This window comes from Cucurbita moschata, unplaced genomic scaffold, assembly GCF_002738365.1.
Source record: "Cucurbita moschata cultivar Rifu unplaced genomic scaffold, Cmos_1.0 Cmo_Scf00012, whole genome shotgun sequence".
In the NCBI taxonomy this organism is placed as follows: domain Eukaryota; kingdom Viridiplantae; phylum Streptophyta; class Magnoliopsida; order Cucurbitales; family Cucurbitaceae; genus Cucurbita; species Cucurbita moschata.
In genome coordinates, this window is record NW_019268528.1 from 762,939 (window position 1) to 778,450 (window position 15,512).

The 15,512-nt window shown below is 35.2% G+C and overlaps 3 protein-coding genes across 4 annotated transcripts; all 3 read left to right on the forward strand.

The window, feature by feature from the left end:
- Positions 1 to 3,242: 3,242 nt before the first annotated feature.
- On the forward strand, positions 3,243 to 3,986 carry LOC111450851. Of its 2 annotated transcripts, none has more exons than XM_023091142.1 (2): positions 3,243 to 3,377; positions 3,429 to 3,986. In XM_023091142.1, exons 1-2 carry the CDS (start codon positions 3,266 to 3,268, stop codon positions 3,674 to 3,676), a joined length of 360 nt encoding a protein of 119 aa, XP_022946910.1. In that variant the 5' UTR covers positions 3,243 to 3,265; the 3' UTR covers positions 3,677 to 3,986. The 2 variants fall into 2 exon arrangements, with proteins under 2 accessions (XP_022946910.1, XP_022946911.1); XM_023091143.1 differs by having other exon boundaries at positions 3,243 to 3,353.
- A 147-nt stretch (positions 3,987 to 4,133) lies between these two features.
- LOC111450850 lies at positions 4,134 to 7,257 on the forward strand. The gene is made up of 5 exons (XM_023091141.1): positions 4,134 to 4,434; positions 5,967 to 6,181; positions 6,321 to 6,411; positions 6,513 to 6,579; positions 6,676 to 7,257. The coding sequence occupies exons 1-5, from the start codon at positions 4,376 to 4,378 to the stop codon at positions 6,727 to 6,729; spliced, it is 486 nt and encodes a 161-aa protein (XP_022946909.1). The 5' UTR covers positions 4,134 to 4,375; the 3' UTR covers positions 6,730 to 7,257.
- A 4,283-nt stretch (positions 7,258 to 11,540) lies between these two features.
- On the forward strand, positions 11,541 to 14,510 carry LOC111450696 (EIN3-binding F-box protein 1-like). The gene is made up of 2 exons (XM_023090935.1): positions 11,541 to 11,925; positions 12,244 to 14,510. Exons 1-2 carry the CDS (start codon positions 11,901 to 11,903, stop codon positions 14,157 to 14,159), a joined length of 1,941 nt encoding a protein of 646 aa, XP_022946703.1. The 5' UTR covers positions 11,541 to 11,900; the 3' UTR covers positions 14,160 to 14,510.
- Positions 14,511 to 15,512: the final 1,002 nt, after the last annotated feature.

The following is a 15,512-nucleotide window of genomic DNA, read 5'->3' on the forward strand; positions in this document are numbered from 1 at the left end:
TCTAGAACTTCATCATAACATGACAAAGCATACACATAACCATAAACAGGAGGAGAGCAACCTCGTGCCTGAAATGACCAACCATCACTAATTCCTCGCTACTAGATATAGTTGATGAACCTCTAGAGCCCCATCATAGTAACATCATAACATGATATGACACATCTGGAGGGGAATAACCCTGTTCGGGTGATCTCTTCCATTTTTTCATCATATGAGTAGGGACAAAACATGTTATTGAGCCATACAGAGCTTATTCAGGTTCCAAATCCTGATATGAATCCGAGTATAAAACATTACAAAAAATTCAATAAACAACAGTATTTACCAGCTTAATTTAAAAAAAAAAAAAAAATTTATCGACTAATATGAGCGGTATAATTAATACAATAAACTAATATAACTATAACCATATACCATAAAGCGTTAGTTGACAATTTAATTCAACACTTAATAGTATAGTACTAGACTAATATAATTGTATCCAAACTCTACAAAATAATATAACAAACCAATATAATCGGAGCCAATGGTACTTAATTAACCCATGTTTATAATGTTACCATAATCATTACATTTTTTAAATAATTAATATATATATAATATTATATCTACCACACATATATTAATAGATAATCATTATTATTGTAATTAATGCTAAAAATAGTACTTATTCCCACAATTTTTTTTTTTGTAAATATATAATAAGTCATTTAAACAACTCCCCATTTTAGGGTAATATTGAATAAATAAATATTTTTGTTATTTTTATGAATTTATTTAGATCAAATAATATTGGACTTTAAAATATACATTTTTGTTTACGATATAATTATATATATATATATATATATATATAGTTTTATAATTATTTTTTTGATGGACGGTGGTCGGATAACTCTTAAAAATAATATTTTTAACTGGTTATATACATATATATATATATATATATATATATATATATATATATATTATTTATTTATTTAATTTCATAATTATTTTTTGATGGACGGTTGTTTGATAACTCTTAAAAATAATATTTTTAACGGGTTAGATGATAATTTTTTAAATTATATATTAAAATTTAATTACAAATCTTAAATAAATAAAGAGATATTTTTATGAATTTCATTTAAAAATTTTAAATATATATGTATATATGTATATATATATATATATATATATATTTATCGAAACCCTAAACTCTGATTATATATTTTTATGAATTTCATTTTAAAATTTTAAATATATATATATATATATATATATATATATATTTAAAATTTTAAAATGAAATTCATAAAAATATATAATCAGAGTTTAGGGTTTCGATAAATATATATATATATATATATGTATATAACCAGTTAAAAATATTATTTTTAAGAGTTATCCGACCACCGTCCATCAAAAAAATAATTATAAAACTATATATATATATATATATATAGTTTTATAATTATTTTTTTGATGGACGGTGGTCGGATAACTCTTAAAAATAATATTTTTAACTGGTTATATACATATATATATATATATATATTTAAAATTTTAAAATGAAATTCATAAAAATATATAATCAGAGTTTAGGGTTTCGATAAATATATATATATATATATATGTATATAACCAGTTAAAAATATTATTTTTAAGAGTTATCCGACCACCGTCCATCAAAAAAATAATTATAAAACTATATATATATATATATATATAGTTTTATAATTATTTTTTTGATGGACGGTGGTCGGATAACTCTTAAAAATAATATTTTTAACTGGTTATATACATATATATATATATATATATTTATCGAAACCCTAAACTCTGATTATATATTTTTATGAATTTCATTTTAAAATTTTAAATATATATATATATATATATATATATATATATTTTTTTTTTTTATCGAAAATGGAATATTTATGTTTTTTTTTAAAAATTATATTTTTAGCCTTATTTAGTTTATATAGAGTCTATATATATTTTTTAAGACTTTAATTTTGCTTCATTTATAAAGCCTATAATTTAGAGTATCCCTCTCTTATTTAACAACTTCACCATAAAACTCTATTATTGAAAGAAAAGCATTTTTTATGTCAAATAATAATAATAATAATAATAATAATAATAATTCGAGAGACTTTGTGATGAAGCCAATTAGATAGCTTTTTATTGCATTTAATTTTGTTAAATAACATTTATTGCATTTAATTGGTTAATATAATTTAAATAATGATTGCGACATTTTTTAATTAAATAAAATAATCTGATTGGAAGTTCGAATCTCTCGTTTTTTGTGAAAAAAAAATATATTTTTTATATTTTTAATTAAGAAAAATAAAAATTTGATGAACAAAAAATATATATTAAAAAAATACGTCTAATTGATCAAAGAAAGAATGTTGGCTTAATATTAAACATATGATAATTAGTCATTAACTCATGGGTTTTGCAAATTAAATTAGGTTAATTATCGAGTTTAGTTCACGAACGTTGATGTTTGTGTCTATGTAATGTACATATGATTCAAAGTCCAAATTCGACATATGATGGTCTCGAAATTTCTCTGTATCTCTTATCATATGACCCGTTACCTATTTGTTTAGAAATGTGTCTATCCGGACCAACATCAGTCCTTTTAGCATGTTTTGTCATCACTCATGTTTTATGAATGTGTACATCATTGGTATAGATAGTAACTATCAATTTTTTCAGTCTTTAGGATTGTTCTCATTTATACACCCTTCATTTACGGGCTTCACAGTCTATTTGGTTCATTACGTATCGTCGTCAGTCTAGCAGTTTTAAAACGCGTCTACTAGAGTGAAATCTTCACACCCTTATAAGCCCAACCTCACAACCCATCTCTGTTAGGGGCCCAACGTATTCGCTGGCACATACGCCAATGTTTGTAATAGTTCAAGCCCACCACTAATAAATATTATCTACTTTGGATCTATGATACCATTTTAATGGAAAAAATGCGATAAAAATAGAGATTCATATATAATGAATGGTGGTCCAATTAATTAATTGATTTAAAATTTCTATATTGGGTTTTATTTCATTAATAATTTATAAAGAAATTTTATGGAATTAATTAAAAGCCACAACTATTGAAGCCAACTCATTAAAAAAATAAAAAAATAAAAAGTTATTTTTTTTAATACAAAATACATAAATATATTTTTATTAATTTATGGATATCTAATAATTATTACACATCATCATGCCTTCTTCAATTTTGAGCTCCCAAGCCATGGCTATGGCTATGGCAGCTCTGTCAGGGGCTGTCGCCGTCGTGCTTTCCTTCCGCCACCGTAAATCCGCCGCCTCAGTTTCTTCCGGTAAGCAAAAACCACCCATTTTTTGTTTTATAATTTTATTTTCTATTTATTTTTTGGATTTTTTCCCCCTTGAAGTGGTGAAGAAGAAGAAGAAGGGAAGAAAAAGAGTTCACTTTGCTGATGATTCAGCCGTTTGCAGTACTGAAGAGTTGCAGAGAAAAAACGGCTTAATTTTGGGGCCTTCGCCGCCGGTGGGTAGAGCTCCGCCGCCGTCTTTGACGAGCCACGGTGGAGGAGGCAGCGGAATGCCGGCGAATAGGGTGGCGCTGTACAATGGAATCTTAAGGGATCGTTTGGTTCACAGGATGGCATATTCTCTTTAATTATATATTAAATAACTTTTATTTAATTATTTATTTCTTTTTCTTTTCTTTTTCTTTTTGTAAAAAATGCATAAGCAGTGACAATTGCCCCATGAAGACTCACTTTCCCTACGGCTCCAGTGGGTTCCCTTAACCAAGTCACTGCCTATGAGTCGCCAGCTCATTCTTCAACAGTCCTGGTCTTCTCCCACGGCTTGGAAGCTTACAGTTTCATATTCTATTTCACTCTCCGATGGAAGTTCTTTTCACCCTTCCCTCACGGTTCTACTTCACTATTGGTCACCCAAGAGTATTTAGCCTTGCAAGGTGGTCCTTGCTGATTCACACGGGATTCCACGTACCCCATGCTACTCGGGTCAGAGCGTAAGCTAATGATGCTTTCGTTTGGAATTGAAAATTTGAATTTCTACACGTAAGATCTCACATCGGTCGGAGAGGAAAATGAAACATGAACAGGGTTTCAGTTGTTAGTGTTAACTGCTATTAACGGTACAAGATTACTGATTACGAAATACGAACTGGATCTGGTAAAGTTTCAGTGGAAGTCACAATCACACTGATTTCCCATCTAATTCGACCTTGTTTATCCTATTCTATCCAGTATTAGGGTTTTCGATTTCGATTTTCCCCTTTCGATTTCGATTTCGATTTCGGCATGTTTCTGTGTTTTGATGTTTGTAATCTGATTTTTCGCCGAATATGGTGACGCGGGAGAGCTGGTTTTCTGTTTGGATCGATCGATTTCTCTCTTGTTTGAGGTAAGTTCTTTTGCTCTGTATTGATCATCTCATTTCTGTTCTCAAAGCATGTTAGGGTTTTTGTAATTGTTTGATTGGCGAAGAGATTTAGCTTGAAAATTTCGAACCATTTTGATGCGACCTAATTGAAACGTGTACAGACTTGAATACTGTTCTGGATTGTATGGATTACACTTGTTCATTTGGGGGAGTTTTTTCTTATGGATCCATGATGTATTGTTCTTACGATCGCCATTGTTATTTGAGTAGTTTTATTTTGAATAGCTGTTTTACCTGATGAGTTCTTCCTGCAAATACTTTCAGCTTCTTGTGAATCGGTAGGAGCTTGAGCTATCATTATTGATATCATAATTTTGGAGATTTCTTTTGAATCTGAAATTAAGGGATCTTGGAAGTAAAAGAAATACCAGTTGGTTCTTAGAAGTGTTTAGCTCTGGAATAAGGTGGGGAAGATGGTAGCTTCATTTTTCTTCATGAATTGAACCTCAACACAGTGTGCTAAACGTATTTTCAATTAGGTTAATCTGTGCACTTACTAGGAAATTCTTTTTCTGAGGGAACATTGATGGCATAATGTTAGAGTGGACATAAATAAGTGAAAATTTGGGATTGTAGGAAGCAGAATCCATCGTAATCCAAGCAAAAGTATAACCGGAATTTTCTGTCTTGGCAATCTCTTGACCCATTGAAGATGGACTTCAAATGTGAGATGCCCTAAAGGGGGTGGATTGTGAGATCCCACGTCGATTGGAGAAGAGAATGAAGTGTTCTTTATAAAGGTGTGGAAACCTCTCCCTATGCTAGCGGTGAGAATGGGCCATCACAATTGGTATTAAAGCCAGACACCGGGCAGTGTGTCAGCGAGGACGCTGGGCCCTGAGGGGGGTGAATTGTGAGATCCCATATCAGTTGGGGAGGAGAAGGAACATTTTTTATAGGGGTGTGGAAACTTCTCCTTCGCAGACGCATTTTAAAAACCTTGAGAGGAAGCCTGAAAGGAAAGTCCAAAGAGGACAATATCTACTAGCAGTTGGGTTAGGCCGTTACACTAAATCTATCTCTAAGTGAATGGTGGGAGCTCAAAGCTCTTAGATCGCATCATTGAACTCTATTCTTGCTCCCAACTCTTTAGCACTGAGTTGTACTGGATTTTGGAGCGCGAGTTTACAGATGGTCAAAACAGTAGCAAATGGTTAGCATGTTGTGTGCAGATGTTCTTGATTTATGAACTAAATTCACTAAATTAGTTCACCTCTGTGTTATAATTTTTCATGTTTCATTGTCATTGACTGGGTCCATGACAACGAGGGTTCATGTATTATATTGGACAACGATCTGCATACTTCGTTTATTTCAAACTTCATCGAGGTCCCGAAGCTTAACCATATTATTGAATTCATCTCTCTGAAATGTCAGTATCATGATGTTCATGCATGTACATTTATCATTACTTAGACTATTACATGTCTGTTCTGGAGTTATATCCACAGTTTTCAACATGCTTCTAACAGAGGAAGTGTTTATCTTGGTAGGGGCACTAAACTTGCACCTACCATCTCTGGGAATAATCTGAATTCTAGGATGCTGAGTATGTCAGATGATTTTTGGAGTACAAGCACATGCGATCTCGATGAGATGCTTACGCTTCAATCTCGACAGAACTCGTTTATCAGCACGACAAGCTACAACCCAAATCATGGTGGTGCCACTGACTATTTAAGCAATCATTCTGACTTTGTAAATCATGGTAAGCTCATATCTCAATATTCACTGCTTGTTGGAAAGCGAAGGAGATGTTCCTTGCACTTGCTTTCTTCATCTAGCGTTAGTATCTCCAGTTCTGTAGTTGCTCTAGACTGGTTTCAATTGTAAATTCCCAATTGCAGGTTTGATTCTTTGGACACAGACCAGGCTTCGATGGGTCGGAAATCACGAATCTGCTAAACGAACTAAAAGAAAACACCTTACAGGATTAAGGTGAGTCTAATTTCGACGCAGTTACGTATTCGTTCATGCCATCCAAATTGAATTTTTTAAAATTTTTGCCCCAACATGTATTACTTGGTTTGTGTTCGCAGTTGGTATATGACCAAAGAACTCATGCTGGAAAGCAAAAGACCTTACCATCGGCTCATACCTTTATCTGTAAGTCAGCTTTTTGTCTGTAATGTGGTGTTTTCTTTAGTTGACTACATATTCAAATCCTCTGCTTTGAATATGTAACCATGATATAACTGACAGGAAATGGTAGACTTTCTAGTAGAAGAATGGGAAGAAGAAGGGCTGTATTATTGAGCCAGTCGATCGAAAACCATCACCTTGTGCATTCACCATCTTTGTGACTTTTTTCGTGTTTCGGAGTTTAATTCAATGGCTACTGCCTTAACTTGGGATCAGTTGATACGATTTAACATACAAAATGACACCACCTGGTTTGCTATTGGTACATTGGAGACTTCTTGGGGAGAGGCCAAATATGATGTAACCCGAAATCCAAGATCGTCTGAATGATCGACGAGCTAAACGGTAAGCCCCCTCCAACCATCAGCTAATATCTACTTTATACATACATATCAAGCTTTCTTCATGGTTTCATCTACGCATGACAGTTTAATATATGCAGAAGCATCAACTTTAGTGTGTTTGATGCGATGTTGATGATTGACTTGCTGTAATTGATGTAATAGAATAGATATTAACCTCTAAAACAAACACTATCTTCGAATTCTGATAATACTGAGCTTTGTTTTGTGGGGATATTGCTGTCAACCGTGTTGGATGGTAGAGAACAAATAATAGGCAAAGTCGCGCCCCCATTGTCTTTTTGTCTGGTGGTTGTGCCATTAAAAGACTAGAAATTTTGAAGGGTTTATGTTTGAAGATGCTAAGATGCTTTTGAAACTCTTTTTTCAGAAGAGAATACTTTGTAAGATCCTACGTCGATTGGAGAGGGGAACGTAACATTCTTTATAAGGGTGTGGAAACCTCTCCCTAGCAGATGCATTTTAAGAACCTTGAGGAGAAGCTCGAAAGGCAAAGCCCAAAGAGAACAATATTTGTTAGTAGTGGGCTTAGGAATGGTATCAGAGTCAGACATCGAGGGGTGTGCCAGTGAGGACGCTGGGCCCCGAAAGGGGGTAGATTGTGAAATCCCACGTCGATTGGAGAGAGGAACGAGTGCCAGCGAGAATGTTGGGCCCCAAAAGGAGGGGTGGATCGTGAGATTCCACATCGATTGAAGAGGGGAACGAGTGCCAACGAGGACACTAGACAATGTGTCAACGAGGACGCTGGGCTCCCAACGGGGTGGAGTGTTAGATCCCACATCGGTTGGAGAGGGGAACAAAACATTCTTCATAAGGATGTGGAAACTTCTTTCTCGTAGACGCGTTTTAAAAATCTCAAGGGAAAGTCCCAAAGAGAAAGTCCAAAGAGGATAATATTTGCTAGCGGTGGACATCATTTTGTTACTGAGCCATGATAAGAGAAAATGTTCTTGATTTTGATATCAATGGTTGATATATATTCTTTATGCATTGGGATGAATATACACAAAGAATTCTAAAATTCAAATTCAAATTCAAATTAAAGAACCAACTATCAAGATGACGTTGATATGATTTATATTTATGTTTTTCTTGTTCAAAGTTGTTCTCTCTTTACCAAGTTCAGCATTCAACTGAAAGATTATTACATATATTAGTGATTGCTTTGGTTTGGTACTCTTAGAGGTCACATTATAAGAGAGAGATGAGACATGATTTAAACATGGTGTGATCTGAGTTGAGAGCTACTTTGTTCTTCTCTCTTTTAAGTGCCTCTAATTGGCTTCATAAGGGACCCACCCAAAGAGATGAACCCAAATGAAATGAATGGATAACTCTTTATGTTTTAAAGTTTTGTCCAGATTAGATAGATCGTGTTGTTTCTTATCGACTGTACTTTTTTCAAGAATATTAATTCATTTTCTAATGTTTTTGCCGGTTTTTTTAACGTAAGATGCAACATTTTTCATTGGTGTTATGGTTCGTAACGGATAAATTTAGAGACTGTGGCCTAAATGAGCATAATTTAGTGACATTTTACATGTATTCATTCCTTTAAAGGCAAAAGTTCAAATCTCGGACTCCTACGTGTTTATATATATACATGCTTCTTTCTAGAACTTATTTTTAAAACTTACCACTTAAATAGAAGTGGGTATTCATCTTAATTGGATTATATTTGAATTTTTGAATTTTTTTAATTCATGGTCGTTTTTTTCTTTTTCTTTTTCCCTCTTTTCATCTGTCATCAACTGACTCTCCTCTCCCTCGGTCTAAAACGAGGGAGAGGGGAAGCTACCCTTTTGGTGGGTAACTCGATTACGTTCGGTAACAACACGAGACATAAGAATTAATTATATTCCATTTAGCAATATCAAATTTTAATTTAATTTTTTTCTATACTACGAATAAAATAAAATTGTTTTATTAGATTAAGATGAATCAAAGATGATCCTTACCTATAAAAAAAATTGAGCATCCATTTCCCATACAATGAATTCAAAAAACGAGGGGTAATGTTCAACTTGAAGATACACACAAATCCTTATTAAACCCCTAAAATTAAATAATAATAATAATAATAATAAGACTAAATTAATAAAAATACCCTCCAGAACTTTTTAGTTTGCCTAAAAAATACTCAAACTTTCAAAATTTTCGATAATATCCTTAAATTTTTTTGAAAAGTTCAAAAATACCCCTACCTTCGTTTGAGATGAAAACCGTTACTACTTTGGTTTAAAGATACCCTTCAACTTTCAAAATCGTTTCAAAAATACCTTTAACTTCACCGATACTCTTAAAAAAAATTTAAAATTTTTTAAAAGTACCTTTAAACATTTTTTTAACAATTCAAAAATACATTTACCGTTAGTACCGCGTTTAAAAAAATACTATAAACTTTTCAAATTAACATTAAAATATTTCTAGATAATCTATGAGGTGTCAATAGACGGTTTTCATCCCTATATTGACGGTAATAATTTATTTTATTTTATACTTTATAAAAATAAAGAGTGTTACCGCTCATTTTAAAATTTTATGAATATTTTTTTAACATATTACTAATAATAAATATATTTTTTATTTTTTTTAAATTAAAGAAAAGTGAAATTTTTTAAAGTTTAAGATATTTTTGAGATAAAAGTATAAAATTTAAAATTATTCTTTTTTAATTCAATGTAATAAAATAATAATAATATATTATTATTATTAAAATGTGTGATCCCTAACATGCTTTTTGATTTTCTAATATTTAATTATGATTTTAATATTATAATAATTGGAAATGATTTCAGAACCAACCTTGGGATTCATTACAATGAACCTTCCCTCTCTCTCTCCACATGATAATTTTATTTTTATTATTTTTTTTTGCAAGATTTAATTATTTAATTAATCTTAATTTTTTAAAATTTATTTACCGGTAAATTAAAATTTAAACCAGATCATATCAGATAAACAGATCACGTCTACACATACGTATATTTTTGTCGCTTAAATTAAATTAATAATTTTATCATATTGACATGCCTTTTTCTTCGATCGAGCTTCCCATATATGTCACATACCTAAAAATCATATTCATTCTATATCTTTGCTTTTATCTTGTCATGAAAACATATGATATAGTGTATTTAGACATATAGATATATATACACACAAATACATGCATCGAGACTTTTTTTTTATCTTTTAAGGACACAGACGATATATGAATGAATCGAGACCACTTATGAATATAAATAGTTTAAAAACACGTTGGTTAAAAAAATTCAAAAAATAATCGAAGAGCCACTGTCTCAACGCACCGCGATTGAGCAGCATTTACTCTCATCCTTGAGTAAGTCAACTAACTAGAATTTGGGTCACTGTTGGCACAGACGACGTATGCTTCAGTCTTCAGCCTTGTTCCACGGAAAATATCTAATAAGGTGTATTTTTTCGATGACTCTCATGTCACGAGAGATACGTGAGAATGTCGAGGTCATCCGGTGTCGAATCTAAATTTTAAAGACGTGGAACGTTTTAAATATCTTTGAAAGGGTCGAGAAATATACAAATAATTAATATTTTGTTTTGTTTTTGTTTTACATTTATCATCAACTAGGTTTCCTTGAGATTTTCAAAAGGCAAGAAAGAACATAGCTTGATTAAGAGTATGTTTGGTTGTCAGTCAAGAATGGTCTTCCATAATAATAATAATGATATTTTATTGAAATATTTTATTTATTTAATTTTATCCATACGACCTCTAAAAATACATATCGTAGTAACAATCCGAGGCTATCGTTAGCAGATATTGTCCGTTTTAGTTCATTACGTATCGTCGTCAACCTCACGGTTTTAAAATGGGTCTATTAGCGATAGGTTTCCACAGTCTTATAAGGAATGTTTCGTTCCGTTCTTCAACCGATGTGGGATCTTACAATCCATCTCCCTTGGGAGCCCAACGTCTTCACTGGCACACTGCTTGGTGTCTGAGTTTGAAACTAACTATAACAGTTTGAGCCCACCTGGGAAGAAGGCCGTCCCATTTGACCTTTCTCCTTCTGCAAAACCCTAAAAACTAATAGAGCCACGAGGAATGTATATATTTAGTGCAAATTGTGTGGAAAACATTGCTATTACCATTAATTCCTTGGAAAATAAGACATATACTGTCCGCTTTGGCCCGTTACGTATCACCATCAGCCTCACGATTTTAAAATGCGTCTATTAGGGAGAGGTTTCCACACTCTTATAAGAAATGTTTTGTTCTTTTCTCCAACCGAAGTGGAATCTCACAATCATCCCTTTGGAGGCCCAACGTCCTCGTTGGGATGGGATGCCTATTGACTAGCTCTGATAACATTTTTCGATAAATTGACGAAGATGGTTACTCCAACGAAGATGGCATCTCGTCGGAAATTGCTCGATAAATTGAGCTAATCCTACATATTTTTATTAATTTAACTTTTATTCAATAAAAAAAAGAAAGAGTGGGGAAGGTCCGGTAGTCGGTAATGGCAAGTTGGTTGGGGCAGTGGCGCAAAGGGCAAAGAGCAAGAGGGGGTCTGATTGGAATTTGCGGTTTTTTGGAGAGATTCATTGCACATTCACAATCCCACCTCAAATTCATACTCCAAATATGAATTATTTTTCCCTGAAATCGACCTCTACGACCCCCTTTTCTTATTTTATTCATTAATCCATTCTATAATCCAAATATATATACTCTGTTCAATCCATTTCTTCTTCCCATAATCACAAATTTCCCTTGTTCTTCCCTTTTTCCCCCTTTTCCTATTGGGGTTTTCTCCAAATGCTCTTCTTCTTCCTCCCATTTCTCATTTCTTCTTTGATTTCTGAGTTTGATTTCTGCTTTCCGACACCATTTTCGCTTCCGTTCTTGTGGATTGTTGCTCTGTTTCTGTCGCTATGCCTGCCCTCGTCAATTACGGTGGTGAGTTTTTCGATCTTTTCTGTTTTGTTCTTGTTTGATCTGGGTAGGATTTGAATCGGTTCGGCTTGATCCGTTTGGAGTTTTTTTTTGTTCATGAATCTGTTTCTGAAGTGATCTGGGTTTGTTTCAATATGCTTGATCTTGTAGATATCTTAAGCTAGTTTGTTCTTTAGTGACAGTAATTTGTAGATACCTAGTTTGTTCATCATGTCAAATGTGTCTGAACTTGTTGATTAGCTTTGTAAATGGATCTGTTTAGAGATGTGTGCAATTTTGATGAGGTAGTTTGGCTGACTAGTGTTGTTATTGGGAGTTCAGGTGATGATGAATGTTACCCTGGGGGTTCCTTTTACTCGAGCCCCATGGATTTGGATGGCTTGCTACCAACTAGCTCTCATGTTGATCTGTATTTTCGTCCTAGTAAGAGAGCTCGGATCGGTGCCTCGGTTGTGTTTCGAGGACGAGAATTTGAGCAGGAGTGTAAACAATCCATTGATGTTCTTCCTGATGAATGTCTCTTTGAGATCTTTAGGCATTTAGACAGTGCTAGAGAGAGGAGCTCTTGCGCAGGCGTTTCGAAACGATGGCTTATGCTTTTGAGTACTATTCATAAGGATGAAATCTGCAAGAGTAGAAGCACGTCGAACGTTCGGATGGTTGAGGAGTCGAAGCCTGAATCTGATCGAGAAGATGAAAGTAACGGTTTTCTTACGAGATGTTTGGAAGGAAAGAAAGCTACTGATGTAAGACTTGCTGCCATTGCAGTAGGAACTAGTGGATGTGGTGGTTTGGGTAAGCTTTCTATTCGAGGAAGTAACTCTACGCGTGGAGTTACCGACCTCGGTCTTTCAGCAATTGCCAATGGTTGCCCTTCTCTTCGGATGCTTTCTCTGTGGAACGTATCGTTGGTTGGGGATGAAGGATTGTTCAAAATCGCTAGAGAATGTCGCTTGCTAGAGAAACTTGACCTCTGCCACTGCCCTTCGATCTCGGACAAAGGTTTGATCGCCATTGCTGAGCGATGCACGAACTTGACCTCTTTAAGCATTGAATCATGTCCGAAGATCGGAAATGAAGGTTTGCAAGCAATTGGAAAATTATGTTCGAAACTTCAGACCATCTCTATCAGAGATTGTCCTCGTGTCGGGGATCAAGGTGTTTCGAGTCTATTCGCGTCATCTTCTTGTGCCATAACGAAGGTGAAGATCCAAGCATTGAACATAACGGATTTCTCTCTCGCCGTGATCGGACATTATGGCCAGGCCATAACACACCTAACCCTCAGTGGTCTTCAGAATGTTAGTGAGAAGGGCTTTTGGGTCATGGGCAGTGCACGGGGCTTGAAGAAACTGACGTTGTTGACGATTGCTTCTTGCCGAGGGATGACCGATGTGAGTCTCGAAGCGATTGGAAAGGGAATTGCAAACCTGAAGCAGATGTGCATTCAGAAGTGTTGTTTTGTTTCTGACAATGGATTGACAGCTTTTGCTAGAGCTGCGGGATCGCTCGAGACGTTGCAATTAGAAGAGTGCAACCGAATCACCCTATTAGGCGTCGGTGGTGCCCTCTCGAACCATATTCGGAACTTGAAGTCTCTTACTCTGGTGAAGTGCATGGGGATCAAGGATATAGCTCAAGAAGTAACATTGCCCTCTCCTTGCACCTCCCTCAGGTCCTTATCTATCCAAAACTGCCCTGGCTTTGGCAGTGCCAGTCTTTCAATGGTTGGGAAGCTATGTCCTCAACTTCAGCATGTTGAACTGATTGGTCTTTACGGTATCACGGACGCCTCAATGCTTCCACTTCTCGAGACGTGCGAAGAGCTATTGAAGGTGAACCTTAGCGGCTGCATAAACTTGACCGACGAAACAATATCGACCTTGGTTAGACTGCACGGAGGAACGCTCGAAGTTCTGAATCTCGACAGTTGCAGAAAGATCACTGATGCTAGTTTGGTAGCTATTGCAGATGCGTGCTTGTTACTAAATGAACTAGACGTTTCGAAGTGTGCAATCACCGATGCAGGACTCGCAGTTCTTTCATCTTCAGAACAGATAAATTTGCAAGTTCTTTCCTTGTCGGGTTGTTCCGAAGTATCAAACAAGAGCTTTCCTTTCCTGGAAAGATTGGGGAAGTCACTTCTCGGTTTGAATCTCAAAAACTGTCACTCAATCGGCAGTGGCATGGTCGGGATGATCGTCGAGAACTTGTGGAGATGCGACATCCTCGTCTAACCGTGGATAGTTACAGCGACATGGTCTTTTTCACACAGATAGCAGCATTCAACAGAGGGCGTCCCGACAGCGTATTCTTTTCGTGGCTCGGTTGTTTTAGGGAACTATGGCCAATTACCTTAATTTTTGCAAGCTTTCAGCTTGTTTGTCTGTTTTTTGGTCTCCATTGATGGGAGGCCTCCTCTTTGATGGCCATGGCTTCCTAAGAACACACAGTTACCGAGTGACAGTTAAGAATTGCCTGTCTTTGTACGCGCACTGATGTAGCTACTGGTTTTGTCGAGATGAATGTTCTATAACTAGCTGTTTTAGCTTACAGATACGTTACTTTAATGCATCTGGTACAAGCTTGTTCGGTCCCTTTCGTATTCGATTGCATACGCTCTGTTGCTTCGAGTCGTTGCAAGTGTGAATGTCTGTTGACCGTGAGCTTTGACATCTTTAATTCGACAAATTTACCACTCGGGTGATTTTCGTTTAATGTCGGAGATGTAGGTTGCAATTCATCTGCATGAAGTTGGAATTGCTAGTAATCGTCGGTCAATCATGCGGCAGTGAATTCATTCTCGGGCCTTGTACACACTCCCATCACACTATGGGAGTTGGCCATGCTCGAAGTCCTTCCCCTAACCACAAGGAGGGGAATGTTGAAGGTAGGAGTTGGAGTGAAGTCGTGACAAGGTAGATTGAGTATCGAGGATTACCAATATGACGCGAGTATGCTAACTCAGACTACCCAACTCAAATCATACTCTGACCATACTCGGAATAAATATGATGTTTTTAAAATAATTAAAAAAACAATCCAACAACCCAATTCCAGTTGCTCGGGTCACCAACCCACCTAACCAAAAATTTCAAATGGGTCCCAAGTCACCAACCCAACTAACCCAAAATTTCAAATGGGTCCCGAGTCACCAACCCAACTAACCCAAAATTTCAAATGGGTCTCGAGTCACTAACCCAACTAACTCAAAATTTCAGATGGGTCCAAAAGATTTTCTCGACCTAACCCAACTCACCCGAAAATTTGTTTAAAGTCTTGTTGTGGTCTATATTTGAATGCAATCAAACATAATATCCTCCATAGAATAAGAAATCAGAAGGGTTTTTGGCTTTGCCTTCCTCACATTCATGAATGCTTTGACTCTTCCCACTTGGAAAATGTGGGTTGTGTAATTATTTATTTATTTGGTACAACAAATGCGAGATACGAGAGGTTCAAACGTCCAACCTCGAAGGAATGAATACATGTTAGTTATCGTTGAATGGTCAAAACCCACGGGTAGCAAATATTGTTCTCATTAGCTTTGCTTTCAAGGAACTTTCCTCAAGGTTTTAAAACGCGTGTAC